Here is a 24,032-nt window from a genome sequence, read left to right as displayed (position 1 = left end):
TGTTAAGTGTGTTTGAGTTCACAGCTTGAGTTTAAATGGTGCATTTCAATTAAACAGCAGCGAAATAGTTACTACAGAAAAATATTTTGAGGACAGAGTCAATCTGGACACACCCAAAGCCTGTAATCCAAAGGCTGCTGTCAGAATCAGGTTTTAAAAACATCTGCCAAATCTTGTCTCTTGGATTAATCATCTTCACAAAAGCCCCAGCAGAAGAGAGAGAAAAGGGAAGCGAAGCAGAAGGCAAAACATATTAGGAAGGAAAGAACTTAACTGGGGAAGCTAGATTAAACTTTGCCTGCATGTGACCTTCACTTTATTTCCAAGGCAGTTGGATATAGTTTATATAGTTTAACATATTCTGGTGTGTTTTGTAATGTCCATGTTTCAAGGCCTTCTACTGACTGCGTTGTTTGTAATGAAACTCATTCAAAGTTGCCAGTCATCATATTGGGGAATAATTTGCAGGCCAGCAAAGTCAGGTGTTAGCTGCCCTATGCACTTCATGGCTCTTGGTAAGTATGCAGATATGCCCCATTGATTTGACACGTGTGAGCTTCTGATATCTACTATAAAAAGGTAAAGGTTTCCCCTGACATTAAGTTTAGTCAAGTCCGACTCTGGGGGTTGGTGCTCATTTCCATTTCTAAGCCAAAGAGCCGGTGCTGTCTATAGACACCTCCAAAGTCATGTGGCTGGCATGACAGCATGGAGCATCGTTACCTTCCTGCAGAAGTGGTATCTATTGTTCTACTCACATTTGCATGTTTTCAAACTGCTAGGTTGGCAGAAGCTGGGGTTAACAGCAGGAGCTAACCTCGTTCCCTGCAAAACTTTCGGTCTGCAAGTTCAGCAGCTCAGCCGTTTAACCCGCTGCACCACCAGGGGCCCCTAGTAACTACTATACACATAATTTATGAGCAGTGCAGATGTCCAGCTGATTACCTCAGGCAAACTACCGTAGTAAGGAACTGACAGAGAAATATAAAATTTTGGTTATTGATGGTAGATTCAGAAGGCACTGGTGGGTAGTTAGTACTGGGAAATAGAAACAGAAAGATGAAGGCTAAAGGAAAGTGAGAAGGATTTTTTCCAAAAGAAAAGTAGGGATGGAAACATATTATTTAGGCCAGGGGTCCTCAAACTTTTTAAACAGAGGGCTAGGCCACAGTCCCTCAAAGTATTGGAGGGCCGGATTACAATTTGAAAAAAACCAAACCATGAATGAATTCCTATGAAAACTGCACATATCTTATTTGTAGTGCAAAAACACTTTAAAACAATACAATAATTAAAACAAATAACAATTTTAACAAATATAAACCTATTAGTATTTCAATGGGAAGTGTGGGCCTGCTTTTGGCTGATGAGATAGGATTGTTGTTGTTGTTGTTGTTGCGTGCTTTCAAGTCGTTTCAGACTTAGGTTGACCCTGAGCGAGGGCTAGGTAAATGACCTTGGAGGGCTGTATCCGGCCCCCGGGCCTTAGTTTGAGGACCCCTGCTTTAGGTGAATGACAAAAGAAGAGAGTGAGAAGATCCTACATCAGAAGTGTTATCTTAAAAAAAAAACAAGCTTAAATACAATTCAATGCAAAGAAAAAGTCAAATGTTTATCCAAGCTGTTCAACGTGGTATGGAGCCCCCGGTGGCACAGTGGGTTAAACCCCTGTGCCGGCAGGACTGAAGACCGACAGGTCGCAGGTTCGAGTCCGGGGAGAGGCGGATGAGCTCCCTCTATCAGCTCCAGCACCTCATGCGGGGACATGAGAGAAGCCTCCCACAAGGATGATAAAAACATCAAATCATCCGTGTGTCCCCTGGGCAACGTCCTTGCAGACGGCCAATTCTCTCACACCAGAAGTGACTTGCAGTTTCTCAAGTCGCTCCTGACATGACAAAAAAAACAAAACCCCAAAAACGTGATATGAAATTACAACATGTTATTGAGGATATTCATAAACTTTATCAGGAAGCAGGGGTAGAAGAGGGGAATCTTTGGCCTTGCAGACTTCAACTCCCATCTCTCTAGCTACTAGGTTTAATGGTAAGGGGCTATAAAAGTTAGTTCTAGACCAAAGGATGTTATTCATGTTTTCACATAATTTTCCAGGTGTGATGGAACGGGGGAGCCTCCAAAATCAACTATAGCTCACCTGTGTCCTTTCCAAATCATTATTTGAGTAATTGTTCAAAAAACATGAATCTATCTCAAGACCAGAGATGAATGGTGTATCCTTGCTTTTTGCTGGCAAAGCAAAACAATAGGTTGGGACTTGTCTTCGCCTTATGGCATGGTTGCCTAATTTGCCATAGAGGTTTAGGATTATATCTGACTCACTGACCATACACTAACCCAAGAAGCCTCAGAATTGCTTACGTCTCTAAAATGCAGTCTGGTTGATTGTATGACCAATCAGAAAGAAAACAGAAGCTTTGCAATTCTGTGGCGCTATGAATTGGCTGTAGCAGTTGTGGGTGAATCACCTTGAAAGCAACATAGCTATGCTTATGTGGGAAGGCATTAAACAAAAACATTGAGTAGGTCAAATTTGTTAACTGATAAAATAAGGAGAAGGAATATTACACAGAGTTAGAAGAGAAGAAGGGAAAATAAAGAAGATAAAATAAACTAATGCAGATCCAGAATGACAATTTCATACTCGTCAGAAAAGATGTAAAATAATTTTTCCTTTTCCCTTTACTTCACTTCCTTCCTATATTAAAGAATAATTCCCCCCATCCCTCGATGTTTCTGATGATACAATAGACCTATATATAAAAGGTAAAGGTAAAGGTTTTCCCCTGACATGAAGTTCAGTTGTGTCCAACTCTGGGGTGTGGTGCTCATCTCCATTTCTAAGCCCAAGAGCTGGCATTGTCCGTAAACACCTCCAAGGTCATGTGGCCGGCATGATTGCATGGAGCACCGTTACCTTCCCACTAGAGCAGTACCTATTGATCTACTCACATTTGCATGTTTTCAAGCTACTAGGTTGGCCGAAGCTGGGGCTGACAGTAAAAGCTCATGCCGCTTCCCGGATTTGAACCTGTCACCTTTCAGTCAACAACCTCAGCAGCTCAGTGCTTTAACCCACTGCGCCACCGGGAGCTAGACCTATGTATAGAACTAATTAACTAAAATGGCTCCGCAATTATATTATATCCTTATTTTTCCCCTTTTTGGACTGTTTGATTTATTTGTTCCTTTGAAAACAAAATAAAATCTACTTATTATGAAAAAAAAGTTTAGTGGGAATTGTGAGTACTGCTTTTCTATGTCATCTGCAGGAGAAAAGGGAAATAAGACAATAGGTTAAAAGGGTTACTATGAGGACTTCCACTTACCTCACCTCTGTCTCCAATTGTGAGTTTTTTCTATCTGTCCCCCAGCTGATACCAAATATGAATACCTTCTCCTGTCTCACTGCTATGTCATTAGATGTGGGGGTATCTAGATGGCCTCATGGTCCCTATGTGGGACTTTATTTGTCTAACACCACCACTGGACACAACCATTCTTTAATAACTGCTGCCACCACAGATGCCATGTGTCTGAATGCAAGCAATCCAAATGATTCTTATGCAGAGACAGAAATATATAGTACAAAATAATTTAGGTTCTTGCGGGTTTTTTCGGGCTATAGGGCCATGTTCTAGAGGCATTTTTTCCTGACGTTTCGCCTGCATCTATGGCAAGCATCCTCAGTCTTCTCTGCTGGAGCTAGGTGTGAATGTTTCAACTGACCACCTTCATTAGCATTTGAAGGCCTGGCTGAGTCTGGGGGAATCTTTTGTTGAGAGGTGTTAAGATGTGCCTGGTTGTTTCCTCTCTTCTGTTTTGCTGTTGTAATTTTAGAGTTTTTTAATACTGGTAGCCAGATTTTGTTAATTTTCATGGTCTCCTCCTTTCTGTTGAAATCGTCCACATGCTTGTGGATTTCAAGGGCTTCTCTGTGTAGTCTGACATGGTGGTTGTTGGAGTGGTCCAGCATTTCTGTGTTCTCAAATAATATGTTGTGTCCAGGCTGGTTCATCAGGTGCTCTGTTATGGCTGACTTCTCTGGTTGAAGTAGTCTGCAGTGCCTTTCATGTTCCTTGATTCATGTTTGGGCAATGCTGCGTTTGGTGGTCCCTATGTAGACTTGTCCACAGCTGCATGGTATATGGTAGACCCCTGCAGAGGTGAGAGGATCCCTCTTGTCCTTTGCTGAACGTAGCATTTGTTGGATTTTCTTGGTGGGTTTGTAGATAGTTTGTATGTTGTGTTTCCTCATCAGCTTCCCTATGCGGTCAGTGGTTCCCTTGATGTATGGCAAGAACACTTTTCCTCTGGGTGGATCTTCGTCTTTACTCTCGTGGCTTGTTCTTGGTCTTGCAGCTCTTCTGATGTCTGAGGTGGAGTATCCATTGGCCTGTAGAGCCCAGTTGAGGTGGTTCAGTTCATCTTGGAGGAGGTGGGGTTCGCAGATTCTTTTTGCACGGTCTGCCAAGGCTTTAATGGTGCTTCTTTTTGACTTGGGTGATGGTTGGAGTTTTTATGTAGATATCTGTCCGTGTGACCCAATTGTTGATCTGGTTTGCGGATGACTAGGACATCTAGAAAAGGCAGTCTTCCTTCATTTTCTTTTTCCATGGTGAATTGGATGTTTGGGTGGATGCTGTTAAGATGTTCCAGGAACCTGTTGAGTTCTTCTTTTCCATGGCTCCAAATAGTGAAGGTGTCATCCACATATCTGAACCATATTGTGGGCTTTTTGGTTGCTGTCTCCAGGGCTTGTTTTTCAAGGTGTTCCATGTAGAAATTAGCTATGACCGGGCTGAGGGGGCTCTCCATAGCTACTCCATCTTTCTGTTCATAGAACTCATTGTCCCACTGAAAGTAGCTGGTGGTGAGGCAATGGTGAAACAGAGCTGTGATGTCTTCTGGGAACCTCTGGTTGATGAGTGCCATGGTGTCTGCTACCGGGACCATGGTAAATAGAGACACCACATCGAAGCTGATCAGTTTGTCGTTGGTATTTAGCTTGAGATTGCTGATTTTTTCAATGAAGTGGGCTGAGTCCTTGATGTAGTGTGTAGTGAGCCCAATATAGCTTTGCAACTGTGCACCAAGAATTTTTGCTGCAATGATTCTTATGCAGAGGCAGAAGTGTCTAGTACAAAATAATTTACTGAACAGAAGTCTGGCACACAGTTTAAAGATTTTTTAAAACATCCAGTGTGAATGAAGTTCAATAACTCACATTTCCCAAGACATATTTCTATTTCTGACCTCCACTGGTCATTTTAAATATCCCTTCTAACATTCAGGCAATCACATCCATCATTCCATACTCTCAGCCCTTCCTCACAGATCACTTACTTTATTGCCTTCACTGTGAATCACGTACATATCCACATGTATATGTGTGTAGCTTCACGTTGCCTGTCAACCTATGAAAACTGCATGATTTTATTTTTTTAGGCAAAGACTACTTGTACCATCTTGCACTGTACACGAATCATCCCATTGTCCAATATGCTGTCTACTCTATCCACCCATTAGTCACTTACATCCAGGGGCGGCTCAACCCATTACGCAAAGTAAGCATTTGCAGTATAGTTGATTTTGCCCAGGGGCGCTCTTGAGGCGCTCTTGGAGGAAAATAGACCTTGGCATATGTGAGTTGTAGTTACTGGGATGTAGAGTTCACCTACAATCAAAGAGCATTCTGAACTCCACCAATGATGGAATTGAACCAAATATGGCACACAGAACTCCCACGATGAATAGAAAATATATATCAGTGATTGGTTGGGGGGGGGGGGGCAAAATACTGTTTGCTTACCATTGAAAATTACCTAGGGCCGGCTCTGCTTACATCACTGGTATATATGTATAGAACAAGGTGTGTGTGTGTGTGTGTGTGTGTGTGTATGTGTATGGATGGGTTTGGTACTATCTGTGATTTCAGGCCTCCACTGGGGTACTGTATTATGTAGGAAGCCAGTATAATGCTAGATGTTTAACTTGGGTATTATACAACAAATATTTGCTCTGTGCCTGCATATACAGTTAGCCTTCCATATGCATCTATAGATTTCAACATTAATAGCTTGAAAATGTATTCTTTTAGAAATCCAAAAAGCAAATCTTGATGTTGCCATTTTATATAAGGGACACAGTTGTCCAACACCATTATATATTGCAACAGCACCAGTGGCCATTTAATACTAATCAAGGTGGCCAACTGCAACATTGACACATAGCTCCAACAGACAAGAGTTCTTTCTCCCACCCTGGACTTTCCAAGTATATAAACCCAATTTTCCTAGTTTCCAACACTCACAACCTCTGAGGATGCCTACCATAGATGCAGGCGAAACGTCCGGAGAGAATTTATTTATTTATTTGCTTTATTTGTCTACCGCATTTTTCAGCCTATACAGGCGACTCAATGCGGTTTACATGGTACAGGTTATCACAACAATGTCAGTGCAATTAAAACACAACAAATATAACAACAAAATCAATAGCATCAATCAACAACCATTAACAAATCAAGCATCGCCTCCGTGAAATCAGATCCGTTCTCATAATCCTTGTGCCATTCCTATGTTCCATTTACCGTCTTCCTATGTTCGGTTGCACTGTTTAACCAAACGCTTGTTCATAAAGCCAAGTCTTGACCTTTCTCCGAAACGCCAGCAACGAAGGTGCCTGTCTGATGTCTGCTGGTAAGGCATTCCATAGCCGAGGGGCCACCACTGAGAAGGCCCTGTCTCTTGTCCCCGCCAAACGCGCCTGCGATGCAGGCGGGACCGAGAGCAGGGCCTCCCCAGACGATCTTAATGTTCTAGTCGGTTCATAGGTGGAGATGCGTTCGGAGAGGTAAGTGGGGCCAGAACTGTTTAGGGCTTTATAGGCTAAAGCCAGCATCTTGAATTGTGCCCGGTAGCAGATTGGCAGCCAGTGGAGTTGGCTCAACAGAGGAGTGGTATGCTCCCTGAGTGCCGCTCCCGTTAGCAACCTGGCTGCCGAGCGCTGGACCATCTGAAGCTTCTGGGCAGTCTTCAAGGGCAACCCCACGTAGAGCGCGTTGCAGTAATCAATACGGGATGTAACCAGAGCATGGACTACCGTGGCCAAGTCAGACTTCTGGAACATGGCCATACAGCCTGGAAAACTTTCTGTCCAGGAGGACTGCACAATTCCAACCCCTGTTTTAAAGGCTAGGAATATTTCTTGTTTTTGCTGCAAATATATATTCTCTGTGAGCTTCTTTAAAAGAAAGGAAAAAGTAGGATGGAAATAATAATAATATAATATAAACAATAATAATAATATTCAATAAATAAATTTCCTATTCCAAAACAATTGATAAATCTGGTGCAAGTGTTCACCACCTGAATAGCAGAAGCAAGCATTGGTCCTGAGTTAGGAATGTTTTACAAACTCAACTCCTTGGCCATCAAACAAAGCAACGGCATCCGCCGACCAGTAGGTGGCGCTGTGATTATTCCTCCGCCTCGATTCGTAGAGAGAAAAAAAGGTAGAGCGACGCTAACGCTAGTCTAAACGCCAGTAATTTTTAATCCTTCCAGTGCGCATGCGCAAGCGAGAGTTTGTCCTCCATACGGAAGGAGCCTCGTTCTCGTTCGCAAAGAGTGAAGGAGAATCCCGCTCCCCTCTGCTTGGTAACCATGGTAACGCGGAAGGCGGGGAGGGAAGAGAGGATAAAGATTCTCCCTACAGAAAAGCCGCGAGCGTCCGCAGCGGTGTGCCTTTATAAGGGTGGGCGGGGCAAAGTCATGGGAACCCGTCTTTCCTATTGGAGCATGCCAGCGCGAGCCCCGCACTCTGGCGCCAATCAGCGCGCAGAGAGACAGAGGAGGCGGGGCGAAACATTGAACGCTGATCCGGTATAGGTTAAACCAGAATTTTGAAAAGTCTCCTATAGTGTGAATCTTGTGTTAAGTACTCAAGCTTGCCCTGCGTTGCTAGTTTGTAAATATCCCCTGTAAATGGATCTTCATTTACTTATTCTCTGTGGCTAGAAAGATTTCATAAGCGATTTGTGCTGTATTCAGATTGAATGAGGATATAAAGGGGTCAAAAAGAACCCTAACAATGGAAATGCACTTGCTCATTATGTACAACCTCCTCAGTGACATCTCTAGATAGATATACATGCTAGTTGTCTGAGAGAAGATAGCAAACAATTTTAAATCTTAGGCTAAATCATCTAATATTATGGACTAAACATTGATAGGCCAAATATAAGCTTGAGACTTCCTGTTTTTTTGTATAAGTTGTCTTCCTATCTATCTATTTATCTTATTGACGACATCTATATGCCACCCTTCTCACCCCGAAGGGGAGTCAGAGCAGCTTACAAGATATATATACTTAGTCGCCCTCCTCTCGACACATTCCACCTTGCCACAATTCAAGAGAGATATTGACAAGCTGGAATGTGTCCAGAGGAGGGCAACTAAAATGATCAAGGGTCTGGAGAACAAGCCCTATGAGGAGCGGCTTAAGGAGCTGGGCATGTTTAGCCTGAAGAAGAGAAGGCTGAGAGGAGATATGATAGCCATGTATAAATATGTGAGAGGAAGCCACAGGGAGGAGGGAGCAAACTTGTTTTCTGCTTCCCTGGAGACTAGGACGTGGAACAATGGCTTCAAACTACAAGAGAGGAGATTCCATCTGAACATGAGGAAGAACTTCCTCACTGTGAGAGCCGTTCAGCAGTGGAACTCTCTGCCCCGGAGTGTGGTGGAGGGTCCTTCTTTGGAAACTTTTAAACAGAGGCTGGATGGCCATCTGTCAGGGGTGATTTGAATGCAATATTCCTGCTTCTTGGCGGGGGGTTGGACTGGATGGCCCATGAGGTCTCTTCCAACTCTTTGATTCTGTGATTCTATACATACAATAATATTATTAGCAGAGTACAATATCAGTATTAAATATTACTATATTGTACTATATTCCTAAACAGAATATGTGCATTATGCATTGTTTTCTGTTGCAGTTCCATTATTTTATAGAATAATAGAGTTGGAAGAGGCCACTTCTAGTCCAACCCCCTGCCATGCAGGAAATGCACAATCAAAGCATCCCCGGCAGATGGCCACCCAGCCTCTGTTTGTACAAGGACACATTTCGGAGATACATGAACTGTCCAAAATGTTCAGTTTAATTAAAATGGGCTCTATAATCTTAGGACCAGAGACTGCAAGAGCCATCCAGTCCAACCCCATTCTGCCCAATCAAGGCACTCCTGACAGATGGCCACCCAGCCCCTGCTGTTGAATCATGCTATCAGATGTGACTGTTCTGGAACAGCTGTTCCAGGAGCTCCAATTTTATTTGCTTTGAACTAAAGGTTTGTTTGCAATCTCAGGCTTGAGATTTTGCAACAGGGTGGCTTCCTGTTATAGTTTGCAGTCATAGGGCAAGCCCCCTGTCCATCTTCATTTAGCTTTGGTTCCGCCCCTTTTTCTGGGTTTTGGGAAGAGGGAGGAACCATTTCAGTTAGTTTTCTACAGGGAAGTCAATGTACAGGATGTATACAGATTTCCTCCTGTAAAAAGGCTTCAACCCTTAAGACCTCCCGGGGGAGAACCAGTCTTAAGATCATCTAAAGATTCTCGAAGGTTCCAGGGAAACAGCTTTACAGCCCTGAAGAATTCCGGAGGGAATAACAGCTTTAAGCATCAAGGATTCCAGCTAAGTGATTACAAGCCTTTGATAGGTTCGTTCGGTGTTGAGACGCAATTCAGCCCGGTAGTGAATCCACATCAATAAGGTTTAAGTTCATAGTTAGCCTGGGAGAAATTTAGAAAGGGGTTTTCCTTTAAAGTAAAGCAAAGAATCAGTTAGAAGCCACCAGTTGTTTGAAGCCTGAAAGTATTTGTTTAAGCCTTTGAAGACAAAAGGAGTTTCTGTTGATTGTTCACCAATAAAACTTTGTTATTTCACAAGCCTTCTAAAGCCTGTTTATGGTGAAAATCCTTCAAAATTTCTCTTCGGGCCCCCTGGTTTCCTGTTGGGCCAAAAGGTGCATGTTCTGTTTTAAAGGCTCTTTGTTTCAAGCCCAGCAGCGACAGAACAGTGACTGCTTTTGTATACAGTACTATAATAATAATAATAATAATAATCATCATCATCATCATCATCATCATCTTTATTTAATACCCCGCCACCATCTCCCCAATGGGGACTCGGGGCGGCTTACATGAGGCCAAGCCCAACAGCATATCACAATAAGGTAAAACCAAAACACAATAACAACAGTAAAATACATACAACATATGAGTACAAAGACGATAAAGCAAAACCATGCACAGTAAAATAACATAACATAACAATGAGCGGGCTGCGTGTGCAAGATAAAAATAAAGATACTAAAAATACTAAAATCAGGATGAGATAGGGATGGAGCAGATTGTTTATGGGAGAGAAAGGGATATGTCACTGGAGTTTGTATGGAGGCATGAAAGCATAGATAATACTATGTAACATGTTTTTTGTTCCTAGGTTATAAATGCCATTCCTAATTGAGTCTCATAAAAACACAGGAAACTGGCATGATTGAAGGAGGGAGAGCTCTTCAACTGACTCTTCCAACTGGAGTCTCACTTAGTCTTCCTTTTCTTTCTCTTTGGATTGATAGGCAAGGAGATGGCCTTGGTTCCTTATGACGACTCAGCTCTTTGGGGAACGCAAAAGCTACACCAGTCTTCCTCCGTATACAATTTTGCCAACCACACCATCCAGATCAAGCAGGACTGGAAGCAGCTGGGTGTAGCTGCTGTGGTATGGGATGCGGTAGGTTTGTTTTGTCATATACATTTGGTAACTTGGATCCACGGACTGCTTGAAGCAAAAGCAGCATAGCGCAGTTGACAGGACTGGCTGAGAAAGCCGGACTCGTCTCATGAAGAAACCACTTGGCCCATACTGTTCCCTTAGACCCCTTCTTACACTGCCATATAAAATCCAGATTATCTGCTTTGAACTGGATTATATGGCAGTGTAGAAGGAGCCTTAGTCTTAACTGGCGTTCTCGAATTATAGAACTGTAAAGTTGGAAGGGACTTCTAGTGTGCAGGAAGTCCACAACAACAACATCTTTGGGTTGTTGCGGATTTTTTGGGCTATATGGCCATGTTCTAGAAGCATTATCTCCTGACGTTTCACCTGCATCTATGACAAGCATCCTCTGAGGATGCTTGCCATAGATGCAGGCGAAATGTCAGGAGAGAATGCTTCTAGAACATGGCCATATAGCCCAAAAAACCTGCAGCAACCCAGTGATTCCAGCCATGAAAGCCTTCAACAATACAAACATCTCTGATATTTGGCCTCTGCTTAAAGACTTTAGACAAAGAAGTGCTTACCACCTTCTGGTACTCTATGGTCCTAATATTTAATTAATTCCTGTAATTTGAACTCATTAGTTCGGAGCCTTACCTTTTGGAAGTATAGAAAACACATTGAATTTATTTATTTTCCTCTTCCTCCTCCATGTGGCGGGTTTTTCCAATACATGATGGTGGCAGTATTACCATCTCTCAGGGCACTTCCACACAGGCATATAATCCAGAATATCAAGGCAGATAATCCACAATATCTGCTTTGAACTGGGTTATAATAAATAATAATAATAATAGTAATAGTAATAATAATAACTTTATTTATATTCTGCTCTATCTCCCCAAAGGGACTCGGGGCGGATTCCAAACATAAAAGGCAAACATTCAAGGCCCGAATACAACAACAATACATCCATACTAACAAAATTTATACAACCCAACATATAAATATGAATTATAACTTAATGAACTAAAATTAAATAAAAAGCACAGCCTGTTATAATAGACATAAGACAAAACAGTCCACACTGCCATATATTCCAGTTCAATGTGGATTTTATACAGCTGTGCGGAAGAGGTCTCAACTGATTTTTTCCTCCCAGAGAGAACATACCTAATTCCCTCAACCATTCTTCATAGGATTTGGTTAGTCCATGAGGCCGCTCCTGTTTGCAATCTGGCTGCCGTTCGTTGGACTAATTGAAGCTTCTGGACTGTCTTCAAAGGCAACCCCATGTAGAGCGCGTTGCAGTAATCTATACGGAATGTAACCAGAGCGTGTACTACCATGGCCATATGGGAGTTTCATGAAGATTAGTAGCAGTAAGAGCCAGGGGGAAAATTCTGTATTGGATCTTGTACTGTAAGATCGTCTGGGGAGGCCCTGCTCTCGCTACCACCTTTGTCTCAAGTACGCTTGGCGAAGACAAGAGACAGGGCCTTCTCGTTGGTGGCCCCTCGGCTATGGATATTAGATCGGCCACCTCCCTTTTAACATTCCAGAAAAAAGTTAAGACGTTTCTTTTTGAACAAGCGTTTGCAAATGCAGAGTAACTGACATACGAAAATGGAACGACTAGACAATGAGTACAGACAACGTTTTTAACAAGGAGACACTTGTTTATATGTATATTTATATTTATAAACAAGTGTCTCCTTGTTAAAAACGTTGTTTATATGTATATTTATATTTGACTTCCGGTGGACATGGCGACGGGATAGCCACGTCGTGAGGGAGCTCCCGACGAGGACCAGCGTTGTGGTGGTTAGGTAGAGCTAAAAAAGCTCCCCCCTTTGCCGGATTGAGTGCAAAGGTGTCGTGAACCCCAAAGACGCTTGAGGCCCCAAAGATCTCTCCCCCCTCAAGGAGGAGAGGTCGAGTGGGTCCGAGCGAGAAGGGGAAGCGAACCACCCCGCAAGGATCAAGCCGCGAGGCTTGTCTAACCGCCGCCAAAACCACTCAAATTAGAAGAAAAGGAAGATAGAAGAAACCCCGGCTGGGGAAAGGAAAAAGAAAGACCCCAACCCCAGGTAACGGGAAGGTGTTCCCAATTTAAAAATATTTGAAGGAAGGGAGGAACGGAGGGAAGAGAAAGACAAAGAAGGCTGAAGAAGGAGTAAATAATAAGAATAAAGAATATAGAATCAGAGAACAAGGATAATCAAGGAACATAAATTATACAAAATTATACAAATTATACTTAAGTGATTTGAGAACTTGGGCAAATCGGATTAAATTGGATGAGTGGAAACTTGGCGAAATTAGATTAAATTAATGGAAAATAAGTGGATCTATGGAAATTAATCTCTAATAAAGATAAAAAGCCCCCCATGCAAATTCACTAGGGGCTCCTTTTGGAACTAGAGACTAGAGACGGAAGAAAGAAAGATAAACAATACCGACCTTGACGCCATTATTGTTGAGTCTACCCTGGCCTTCTCTATAAACAATCTGGCTGCAAGAAGCAAAGGAAGTGACGGAACAGGAACAGGAAGGCAGGAGACTCTGGAGGACTAAGAAAGGAGAGGAATCAAGAGGGGCCGGAAAGGAGTGAAGGAGGAAGTGACGGGGCGGAAGGAGAGTTGACGCCATCTTGGATCATAGAGAAAAAACGCTATAGACTGGCAAAGGAGGAATTTGTGCATCTGGAAGACAGGGAGAATCGGAGGAGCAAAGAAGTGGCGGAGCAAGTATAAGAGTTATAAATATAAGCGACGGAGAGGAGATACGAGGACGAGAAGAAGACGGCGACGGACCAGGAAGAGAAGAAGACGACGACGGACCAGGAAGAGAAGAAGACGACATCGGACCAGGAAGAGAAGTAGACGAAAGTCACCATAACAGGGAGGAGATCTGGAAATAACCACCAAAGGAACAAAAATAAAGAGGAATAGATAAGTAAAGGACAAAGCTAAAATTTGGGTGCTCCCAAGTGGAGGAAAAGAGTTTGTGTTTCCTATTAGAAATTTGATATTTCAGAAATTTTATATTTGGGATAAATTGATAAATTGATATACCACTGTAGTCATTATATTATTACATGAAATTGACTTTAGACAATACAGTGTCATATCCTTTTTAAAAGGGGGGAAATTAGAATAAAATAAATAAAATCAATTAAAATTAGCGAAAGTATTAGACTTCAAACCTTAGTGGGTAGATATACTATGAGTGAATGAATTAACTTTTTAAATTGTTAACAATTGAATAATTGAAGACCTTTAAGAAGTAAGAAGTAAGAAATTGGTCTATAGTACAATCAGTTACGAAATCAAATTAAATTGATGGACTCCCGTTCTGAAAATAAATATTATAAATATTATAATTGATAATAGCTGTAATTAGAATAAGGAGCTTTGGGATATAAGAGGCAATTGGGAAATGACAACTCCAGGTAAAGCAGAGTCAAGAAGAGGATCATTAGATATAAACCCCAAAATGGACAACCTTTTAAAAGAGATTAAAAAGATATCAGAGAAACAAGATGCGTTGAAAACAGAATTGAAGGAAGAAATGAAGACTAAACATGAGGAGTATTATAAGAAACAAGAAGGAATAATTACCAAAATGACAGAAGAATTTAAAGTAATGAAAACCGAAATAAAAGAGGAATTTGGACAGATAAGGAAAGATATAACACAGTTGGATGGAGAAGTAAAGGAATTGAAAGCCTCTAAAGAGAAAATAGAAGGAACGCAAAAGGAGATGACACAAAAAATAAAAGGACTAGACAGACAAAGGGAAAAAATAGAATTAGAACAAGAAAGACTACTGCAAATGCAAATGGATTTTCAACTGAGACTCAGGAATATAATGGAAGATGACAAAGAAGATATAAGATTACTGGTAATCAAAATTCTGGCAGATTGCTTGGAATGTGAGGGAGATGAATTAGAACAGGAAGTGGACCAAGCCTACAGGATATCATCATTTTATTCTAGAAGAAACAAGACAGACAGAGATGTGATAGTGAAATTTACAAGAAAGAAGGTACGAGATGATGTGCTCTATAACAATAATAAAAAACCAATCCTTTACAAAGGAAAGAAAATTGCGGTTCTGAAGGAATTCCCACAGGCAACCTTAGCAAGAAGAAGAAAATATTTTTTCCTAACGGAAGAATTGAAGAAAAGAATGATAAGGTTCAGGTGGGAAAGAAAAGAAGGGATAATGGTGACATACAAGGAAGAAAGATATTGGTTGACAACAGAACACAAGGCCAAGATTTTTTATGAAAAACTTATGAAAGAGAAGGAAGGAGATGAAGAGCAAGGAGAAGAGGAAGAAGAAGAAGAATCAGGAGAAGAAGAAGAGGAAGAGGAAGCAGAGGTAGAGGAGGGTGAAGAAAGAAGATTATCTACACCAAGGAAAGGAATAAAGGCAAAAAAGGCAAGATATAAATCACCAAAGGACTATGGCTTTTTGGGAAAAGAACCAAAACCACAGAGAATGACACCACGGAAAAAGGAAGAAAAAGGAGGTCAGAGACCGGAACAATCGGCAACTGAAACAATGGAATTGGCTTTTGGCGACACAGGATTAGGATCAGATAAGGATAAATAAAATGATGGAGAGACAAATAAAATGTTTTTCGAACAATATTAACGGTATGAACTCCCCCCAAAAACGGAAGAGAGTATGGAGGAGCCTGAAGAAACAGAACTTTGATGTAATAATGTTACAGGAAACGCACATTTGTGATAAACATGTGGCACACCTTCCGAATAAAAAACTGGGAAAGGAATATTATTCGGCCTATGAAAAAAAGAAAAGAGGAGTGGTTACATATGTAAAGGACTCAGTAGACTCAGAATTGGCATTTAGAGATACAGAAGGAAGATGTGTGGCAGTGAAAATAATAATTGGAGACTCCAAAATATTGGTTTGTAATATATATGCTCCCAATGGACCGAAGAGAAAATTTGCTGAATTTTTAAATACTAAGCTAAAAGAAATAGAATTTGATGAATTAATTTTGGCAGGGGATTTTAATGGGGTCGTCGACTGTCAGATAGATAAAAGTTTGAAGAAAAAGAAGTCCAAGGGAGGGAAACTCCCCCAGAAATTCATGGATTTGCAAAAAGACTTTGATCTTGAAGATGTATGGAGAATTAGAAACAAAGACAAAAGAGACTTTACCTTCTTCTCGAATAGACATCAATCCTGGTCTAGAATTGATATGGTTTGGATTACTAAGAACCTCTCTACCAAAGTGAAAGAGATTAATATTCTGCCACGAGACTTATCAGATCACTGTCCTCTGGAAATGGTCGTAAACCAAAAAAATTATCATAGAAAATGGAGATTAAATGAGAATTTAATAAAAACGGAAGATAACAAAGAATATTTCAAGAAGTTAATACAGGACTATCTACAAATAAATAGATTGGATTCAATGGAGCCACGAGTGGTCTGGGATGCCTTTAAGGCAGTCATGAGAGGGCACTTTATTCAACAAGGAGCAAGAAGGAATAGAGAGAGAAATAAAAGAATAAATGAGCTGAGGGTAGAAATAGCAGTAAAAGAAATGGAGTTAAAGAAAAATCCATCTAAACGATTAGAGAAACAATTGATGACACTGAAACAGGAAAAAAATCATGTGGAGTTGGAATTCCAATCAAGACAGATGAAATTTCTAAAGCAACAAGCTTTTGAAAACGCTAACAAACCGGGTAAATGGCTAGCAAATCAGGTTAGAAAAAAGAGGCAAATCAATCATATTGCTAAAATAAGTACTAAGGACAAGGATTTGAAAACGGACAAAGAAATTTTGGAGGAGTTCCGGACTTTCTATACACAATTATATACGAAGGAGGACATAAAGAAAGAAGATATTATGGAATATATTGGACAAATGAAACTGGATAAAATAACAGATGAAGACAGAGAAGAATTGAACAAAGAAATAACAGAAGAGGAAATTGAGAAAGCTATAAGTAAAATGAATGCAGATAAAGCCCCGGGACCGGATGGGTTTACGGCAGGATTTTATAAAACGTTCAAAGAACAGTTGATACCTATTTTTAAAGATATAGCGAATGAAGCTCTAAAATATCGAAGGGTCCCAGACTCCTGGAAGGAGGCAGAAATAACTGTGATACATAAAGAAGGATCATTGGAAAATGATATTAAAAACTATAGGCCGATATCCTTATTAAATACGGATTATAAATTGTTTGCAAATATTATGGCCACAAGACTAAAATCTTTTTTAAGTAAGTGGATCGGCGAAGAACAAACAGGTTTTCTTCCAAATAGACATATGAAAGAAAATATACGCAACGTTCTAGATCTTTTGGAATATTATGAGACCAATCATCAAAAAGAATTTGCCCTCTTGTCAATAGATGCTGAGAAAGCATTTGATAATTTGAATTGGGATTTCTTCAAGATTCTGATACAAGAGTTGGATATGGGAGAGAAATTTAATAATGCAATTAATGCTATTTATGAATTTCAAAAAGCTAAAGTAAAAGTGAATGGGCAAGTGACTCAAGAATTTGAAATCACGAAAGGTACGAGACAGGGTTGTCCACTCTCCCCATTAATTTTTGTTATGGCAGTGGAGATCCTGATGAAGAAAATTAGAGAAGATGAAAAGATTAAAGGAGCAAAAATCGGTAAATTCGAATACAAAATACGAGCGTTTGCAGATGATTTAATAGGTACAATTGAAAACCCGGAGAAAAATTTACAAAGTTGGATAAACAAAATAGAAGATTTTGGAAAGGTGGCAGGTTTTAAGATGAACATGAAGAAAACTAAACTTTTATTTAAGAACGTGAATAAGGAGAAACAAATAAAGATCCAACAACAGGTCGGAATAGAAGGTGTTAAGAAAATTAGATATCTAGGAGTCTGGATCACAGCTAGAAATGGACAACTTTTAAAGAATAATTATGAATCAGTTTGGAAGAAGGTCCAAAAGGATTTGCAAAACTGGGACCGGCTGAAACTATCCCTTCTGGGTAGAATATCTTTGATAAAAATGAATGTATTACCAAAACTTATGTTTCTGTTCCAGAATATACCGATAATAAGAACTCAAACGATGTTCAAACAGTGGAAGAAAGATTTAATGAAATTTGTATGGAAAGGAAAAAGACCAAGAATTAATTATGTGAACTTAATTGACAAGAAAACAAGAGGAGGACTGGGATTTCCCGATCTGAAGACTTACCATGAGGCCTGCGCACTGTCCTGGATTAGGGATTGGATGACTTTGGATAAAGAGAAGTGCCTAAACTTAGAAGGTTACGACTTAAGAGTGGGATGGCACGCGTATATATGGTATAACAGAGAGATGAAGGAGAAAAATTTCGGCAATCACTTCGTGCGAGCCTCCCTATTACGGACATGGATGAGGTATAAAGCTCTTTTCTATAACACAACACCATTATGGATTTCAGCAATGGAGGCACATCAAAGAAGATTACTAGGATGGAGGACGTGGCCAAGATATAAGGATGTATTGGTGAAGGGGACAACAGAGCTGAAATCATTTGAACAATTAAAGACTCTATTTAGCAATATAACTTGGTTAAACTACTTACAAATTAAGGATTATTTTAAACAAGATCAAAAAACAGGTTTCGATTGGAAAGAGAATATTTGGGATAGAATACTAAAAACACAAAGGAAAACGGTTACAATATTATATAATAAATTGATCCAGTGGATGACAGAAACAGAACAGGTGAAAACCTCTATGATTAAATGGGCAGAAAATATAAGAAGGCCCATCCACTTTGGGGAATGGGAAAGAATATGGAATAAAAAATTGAAATATACATATGCTATGGATTTAAAAGAAAATTGGTATAAAATGTTTTATAGGTGGTATTTGACTCCGAGCAGACTGAGCCATATGTATCAAAATGTTTCAGATAAGTGCTGGAAATGTAGTGAGCAAGTAGGCACTTTTTACCACATGTGGTGGACATGTAGAGAAACAACAAAGTTCTGGTCTATTATTCATGAGGAATTACAAAAAATATTAAAGAAAAGTTTTAAGAAGAAACCTGAATATTATCTTCTGGGATTTACGGATGAGGATTGTAAATTGGATGAGAATGAAGATAAATTATTTACCTACTGCACAACGGCGGCTAGGATGGTTTTTGCCAAATACTGGAAGAATGGTGAGGTTCCGAGTATTGAAGACTGGTGGAAGAAAATTAAAGAAATAAGAGACATGGACGAATTAACTTTTTTGTTGAGAAGAAATGAAGGAAGAGTTTTGAGGAGGACAGATTGGTCCCTGATATATGACTATGAAAAGAAAGTTGAAATAACAACGGGATAAGAAAAGATATTAAGGTGAAGAATTATTTTGAAAAGACCCTGAGGTTGGAGTGGAAGTCATTTTAGAATAGTATGAGTAGTTGTACTGTATGTATTAGATGTTAGTTAGACATGGTGGGTTTTTGTTTTTTTTGTGTGTGTGTGTGTATTTCTCCCTTTCCTACTGTTCTATCTTCTTGTTTTTTGTTCTCCCTCTTTCCGTGTGTGGATTGTGAAAAATTTAATAAAAATTACTTTAAAAAAAAAATATGTATATTTATATTTTACTGATTTGTTTAGTTTTTATTATATGTTATGTTCTTAATTGTATTTATGACATTGTAAGCATTGAATTTTTCCCTGTTGACCGCCTTGAGTCACCTATGTGCTGAGAAAGGGAGTATACAAATACAGTAAGTAAGTAAGTAAGTAAATAATTTGTTTTAATGCTTGCTTGGTGGGAAGGAGAGAGAGAGAGAGCATCTTCCTTCTCGGTGAAAGCCCCTCGACTCTGAAGCTCCCTTCTTCCTGGGGAAGCCAAATATTTGTGGATTTTACATTGTATTGAAATGCTCACTTTGAGTCAGCTTTGTTAACAAACATTATCATCATCATCATCATCATCATAACAACAACAACACCTTGCATTATTTCTTTCCTCTTGTCCAGGCTGTGGTGTTGTGTACTTTCTTGGAAATGGGAGGTATTGATCTCCAAGGGCGTTTGGTGATTGAGTTGGGAGCTGGAACTGGCTTGCTGGGAATTGTAGCCGTGCTGCTTGGTGAGTTTTGGGGAACTGGAGCCAATGTTGGGGTTTCATCTCATTTCCATGTCAGACAGAGATTCTGAGCTAGGCATTCAAGCTGTGTTCACTAAATTACTTGCTTTCATTATTGTTGTGGAAGCGGGGGTGGAAGGGCAGGCAGTTATTTTCCGTTCTTTGCCACTCTTTTGTTAAAGCTGGCTTCCTGTTTAGCAGTTATGAGATATTGAGTTAGAAAGTGGAAGGCAAAAGGAAGAGGGGCCGACCAAGGGCAAGATGGATGGACGGCATCCTTGAAGTGACTGGACTGACCTTGAAGGAGCTGGGGGTAGTGACGGCCGACAGGGAGCTCTGGCGTGGGTGGTCCATGAGGTCACGAAGAGTCGGAGACGACTGAACGAATGAACAACAACAATGTCTCATAACTGTGGAAGCTCTGTATTTATAGTTAACAATCAAATGTGACCCCCACAGACATGGTAGTCATTCTGTGCCAGATAATAGTTGGTCTTCTAGGGATGAATGCATCGGGGCATATACAGCTAGCTCCCCATATTTGCTGAGGTTAAAGACACAGGACTCGCATGAAAGTGGAAAAACCAAGAATAAGAAAACACTGTTTCGACCCGAGATAATATCTTTCTAGGAATCTCTAGTCCACCAGATTTCAGGACCTAGAGATTCTTACAGGTGTTCTCTATAGGAACCTCTGGTCCCCCCAGTTTGACTTTGTCGTCAACTTCTGGTAGAAGTTGACCCATAGAGTCACACAAGAAGACCCAGGGATTTTGAGAGATCACATTTTACTCAAATCTGCATAAGTCAGATCTGCAAATGTGGAGGGCTCTTTGGGTTTGCCCTTTGATCAAGTGTGCAATAAGCTGACACCTCTCATCCCTGCAACTTCCCTTGTTTCACCACCTAGGTGAAAATGGGTGCATGTAGTATCTCTTGAAATCTTTAGCTATGGTTGTTGATGTGTGGGATTGCTTCTTGCTATGTTTAATACTACATTCCTCCTTTGGTTAAAGTGGGATAGTGTCCTGCATCAGCATAAGTATGAAAGGACAGGCAGGGAGAGGCATTCTACAAGGGCAAGGGTCCTCAATCTAAGGCCCGGGGGCAGGATACGGCCCTCCAAGGTCATTTACCCAGCCCTCGCTCGGGGTCAACCTAAGTCTGAAATCTCTTGAAAGCACAACACAACAATCCTATTTCATCAGCTAAAAGCAGGTCAACACTTCCCATTTAAATACTAATAACTTTATATTTGTTAAAATTGTTCTTCGTTTTAATTATTGTATTCTTTAAAGTATTTTTGCACTACAAATAAGATATGTGCAGTGTGCATAGGAATTCATTCATCTTTTTTTCAAATTATAATTCGGCCCTCCAACAGTTTGAGGGACTGATCTGGCCCTCTATTTAAAAAGTTTGAGGTCCCCTGGACCAGGGCCTTAGCTATCACTTAATATCAAGATTGTGTTTGTCTAGGGTGTTTTGCTGAATGTGACTATGCATTGACCACTGTCAACGCTTTACGAAAAGCCCACCACCTTTATTCATGTGTGATTAAGTATAGTGGTTTGTGTGGTTTTGTACCTTTGGAAAGCTGTGTGTTAACTCTCTGCTTCTCTTTGGGGGCTACACATTAGGTGCCCATGTCACCATCACAGACAGAAAGGCGGCCTTGGCACTCCTGGAGTCTAACGTTGGGGCCAATGTGCCCACCGATCTCCGGACAAGAGCAGTGGTCAAAGAACTGACTTGGGGACAAGATTTAGCGAGCTTCTCGCCAGGAGGTTATGATGTCATTTTGGGTGCAGACATAGTTTATCTGGAAGAAACATTTGATGCTCTTCTCCAGACGCTGGACCATCTCTGCTCTGACCAGACTGTGATCTTGTTATCATGCCGCCTCCGCTATGAACGGGACCAGAACTTCCTGAAGATGCTGAAGGGACTTTTTGCAGTACATGAGGTGTTCTATGACAGCAATCATGATGTGCATATATTTAAAGCACAGAGAAATGTCCTGAACAGAGATCTGTGATTGGGTCAGTTGTGAATTTGTTGCCAGCTTATGCCTCTGTCAATTTGATCATGTGATTACAACTCCCAGAATCCCCAAGACAGCTTGTTGTCTGGATAGAGCACCCAGGGAGTTGTAGTAAAAATATTTCTATGGTTTATCACCTCCTCAGTATACATGGAGCAAAGAATTAACTGAATCCCAGCCATTACTGATTTTTTAAAAAAATAATTGCTAGTAGTATCTCAGACTAACCGAATTATACATGACTCTGAATGATTCCCAGACACAAATCTGGCACCAATGCAGGAAGCAGAACACACTTTGGCGCAGAGTAAGCGCAAAATCCAATTAGATTCACAATGATGACATTTTATTTCTGATTTCCACTGGTGTGGAATAATATAAGTTGATGGACAAGGTGGAAACGAAACAGTGAAAACAAGTACACTCTTGTGATTCAAAAAAAGATCATGGCAATTGCAAAGGAAATACTTTACGAGATTATGTGCAATTAAATTGTTTTGTTGTTTGCTTCAGAAACAAGAGTTGGACAACTGCGGAGGGGACAACATTTGACAGCCCGCAGTAGGGACCAACGGGGAAAAAATCAAGAAATTAACTTTTTCATTAATGGCAGAAATATATTTTATCCCAGTGAATACAACCGCCACAAGTCAGGCCCACTCTGGTCCAGGACCTTTGCTGAATGGAAGGGCCTTCATGGTGGCTATTAAGGAGCATTTCATACATGATCCCACATGTACCAAACTTGTACTTGCCATTAGGTACATCCTAGATAGGGAACAGTAGCCATTTCCATTGGATAGCATTTCAAAATGATGGGCATATCTTGAAAGTGTTTCTATTTTCCCTATTGTGCCTTGTTTGAATCAGGCCCGCAGCCAGGATTTTGTTTCCTGGGGGGGGGGGGGGGGGTGAGTTTGCTTTGAGGGGGGCTGAGTCTGAGTGAGGGAGGGTCTACCCTAGCAAACCTTTTGTATCGTTACCCCAATACCCCCATGCATATGGGATATATTGAGCATGGTGATCAGATCATGATATGAATAAACATAACAGTTTAAATAATGTACCAGTAAGGCCTTCTCGCGGACCACCATCAGAATTTCGGGGGGGGGGGGGGGGGTTAAGCCCCCAAGCCCCCCCCCCCCCCCCGGCTACATGCCTGGTTTGAATACTTAGTTAACTTAAAGCAAAGGCAGATACTTAAGTGCTATATAGTGGGAATTGTGCAAGTCATCCATTATGACTACTGTTGAGGGACCATTGGAAACGCGGGCCCTCTCCTCCTTCTTCCCAGGGCAACGTATGATAAAACCCATTTTACTTAAAAATAAATAGAAATAATTGTAAAAGGCTAAAACGTATTAAGACATCAAAATGGTTAAAATGGTTTAAAATGAATTGAAAACATGTGACGGGAGGGTTCCAGTAAAATTAGGCTGCAAAAGTTTTCATGAATAACTCTTTTCATGTGGACTTCAATCAGAAGCAATGTTGGTGCCAGTCAGGTCTACCAAGGGAAAGGGCTCCATACATGGGATGCCATAGCATAGAAGGCCCTCTCCTATGTCCTTGCATAGCATATTGCTGTTAGAAATCAGAAGAATTCCTTCCAGGGGACCTTAAATGTCAGGAAGGTGCATATACAGAGCTATTGAGGTCCCAAACCATTTAGGGGCTCAAATGCCATTGCCACCCCCTTGAATTCAGGTTGGAAATGTATTGGGAGTCAATGCAATTAAAACTGTTGTGATATGGATTTTGCATGATGCTTCTGTCAGCAAAGTAGCTGTACCTGGTGCAGTTTCTGAGTTGCCTCCAAGGGCGGCTCCATGAGTGCAAATCCCTTTGCCTGACTTAAAAGCATCTTTGAGAAATGAAGCCCATAGTCTTCTATTAGGAAGAACTTCCTGACTGTGAGAGCCGTTCAGCAGTGGAACTCTGCCCTGGAGTGTGGTGGAGGCTCCTTCTTTGGAAGCTTTTAAACAGAGGCTGGATGGCCATCTGTCAGGGGTGCTTTGAATGCAATATTCCTGCTTCTTGGCAGGGGGTTGGACTGGATGG

The 24,032-nt window shown here is 40.8% G+C and overlaps 1 protein-coding gene across 1 annotated transcript; it reads left to right on the top strand.

Moving 5' to 3' along the window:
• The first annotated feature begins 7,600 nt into the window (after window positions 1-7,600).
• Window positions 7,601-22,847, top strand: METTL21A (methyltransferase 21A, HSPA lysine). The gene is made up of 4 exons (XM_060782667.2): window positions 7,601-7,679; window positions 10,664-10,818; window positions 19,819-19,930; window positions 21,568-22,847. The coding sequence occupies exons 2-4, from the start codon at window positions 10,672-10,674 to the stop codon at window positions 21,963-21,965; spliced, it is 657 nt and encodes a 218-aa protein (XP_060638650.2). The 5' UTR covers window positions 7,601-7,679; window positions 10,664-10,671; the 3' UTR covers window positions 21,966-22,847.
• The last annotated feature ends 1,185 nt before the right edge of the window (window positions 22,848-24,032 follow it).

The sequence above is a fragment of the Anolis sagrei genome, chromosome 1, assembly GCF_037176765.1.
Source record: "Anolis sagrei isolate rAnoSag1 chromosome 1, rAnoSag1.mat, whole genome shotgun sequence".
NCBI lineage: Eukaryota > Metazoa > Chordata > Lepidosauria > Squamata > Dactyloidae > Anolis > Anolis sagrei.
The sequence above is the reverse complement of the archived record's forward strand: the minus strand, read 5'-3'. Positions and strand labels throughout refer to the sequence as shown.

Coding starts and splice junctions, on each gene's coding strand:
- METTL21A (XM_060782667.2), top strand. CDS start 10,672: ATGGCCTTGGTTCCTTATGACGACTCAGCTCTTTGGGGAACGCAAAAG. Junction 10,819..19,818: donor CTGCTGTGGTATGGGATGCG/GTAGGTTTGTTT, acceptor CCTCTTGTCCAG/GCTGTGGTGTTGTGTACTTT. Junction 19,931..21,567: donor AATTGTAGCCGTGCTGCTTG/GTGAGTTTTGGG, acceptor GCTACACATTAG/GTGCCCATGTCACCATCACA.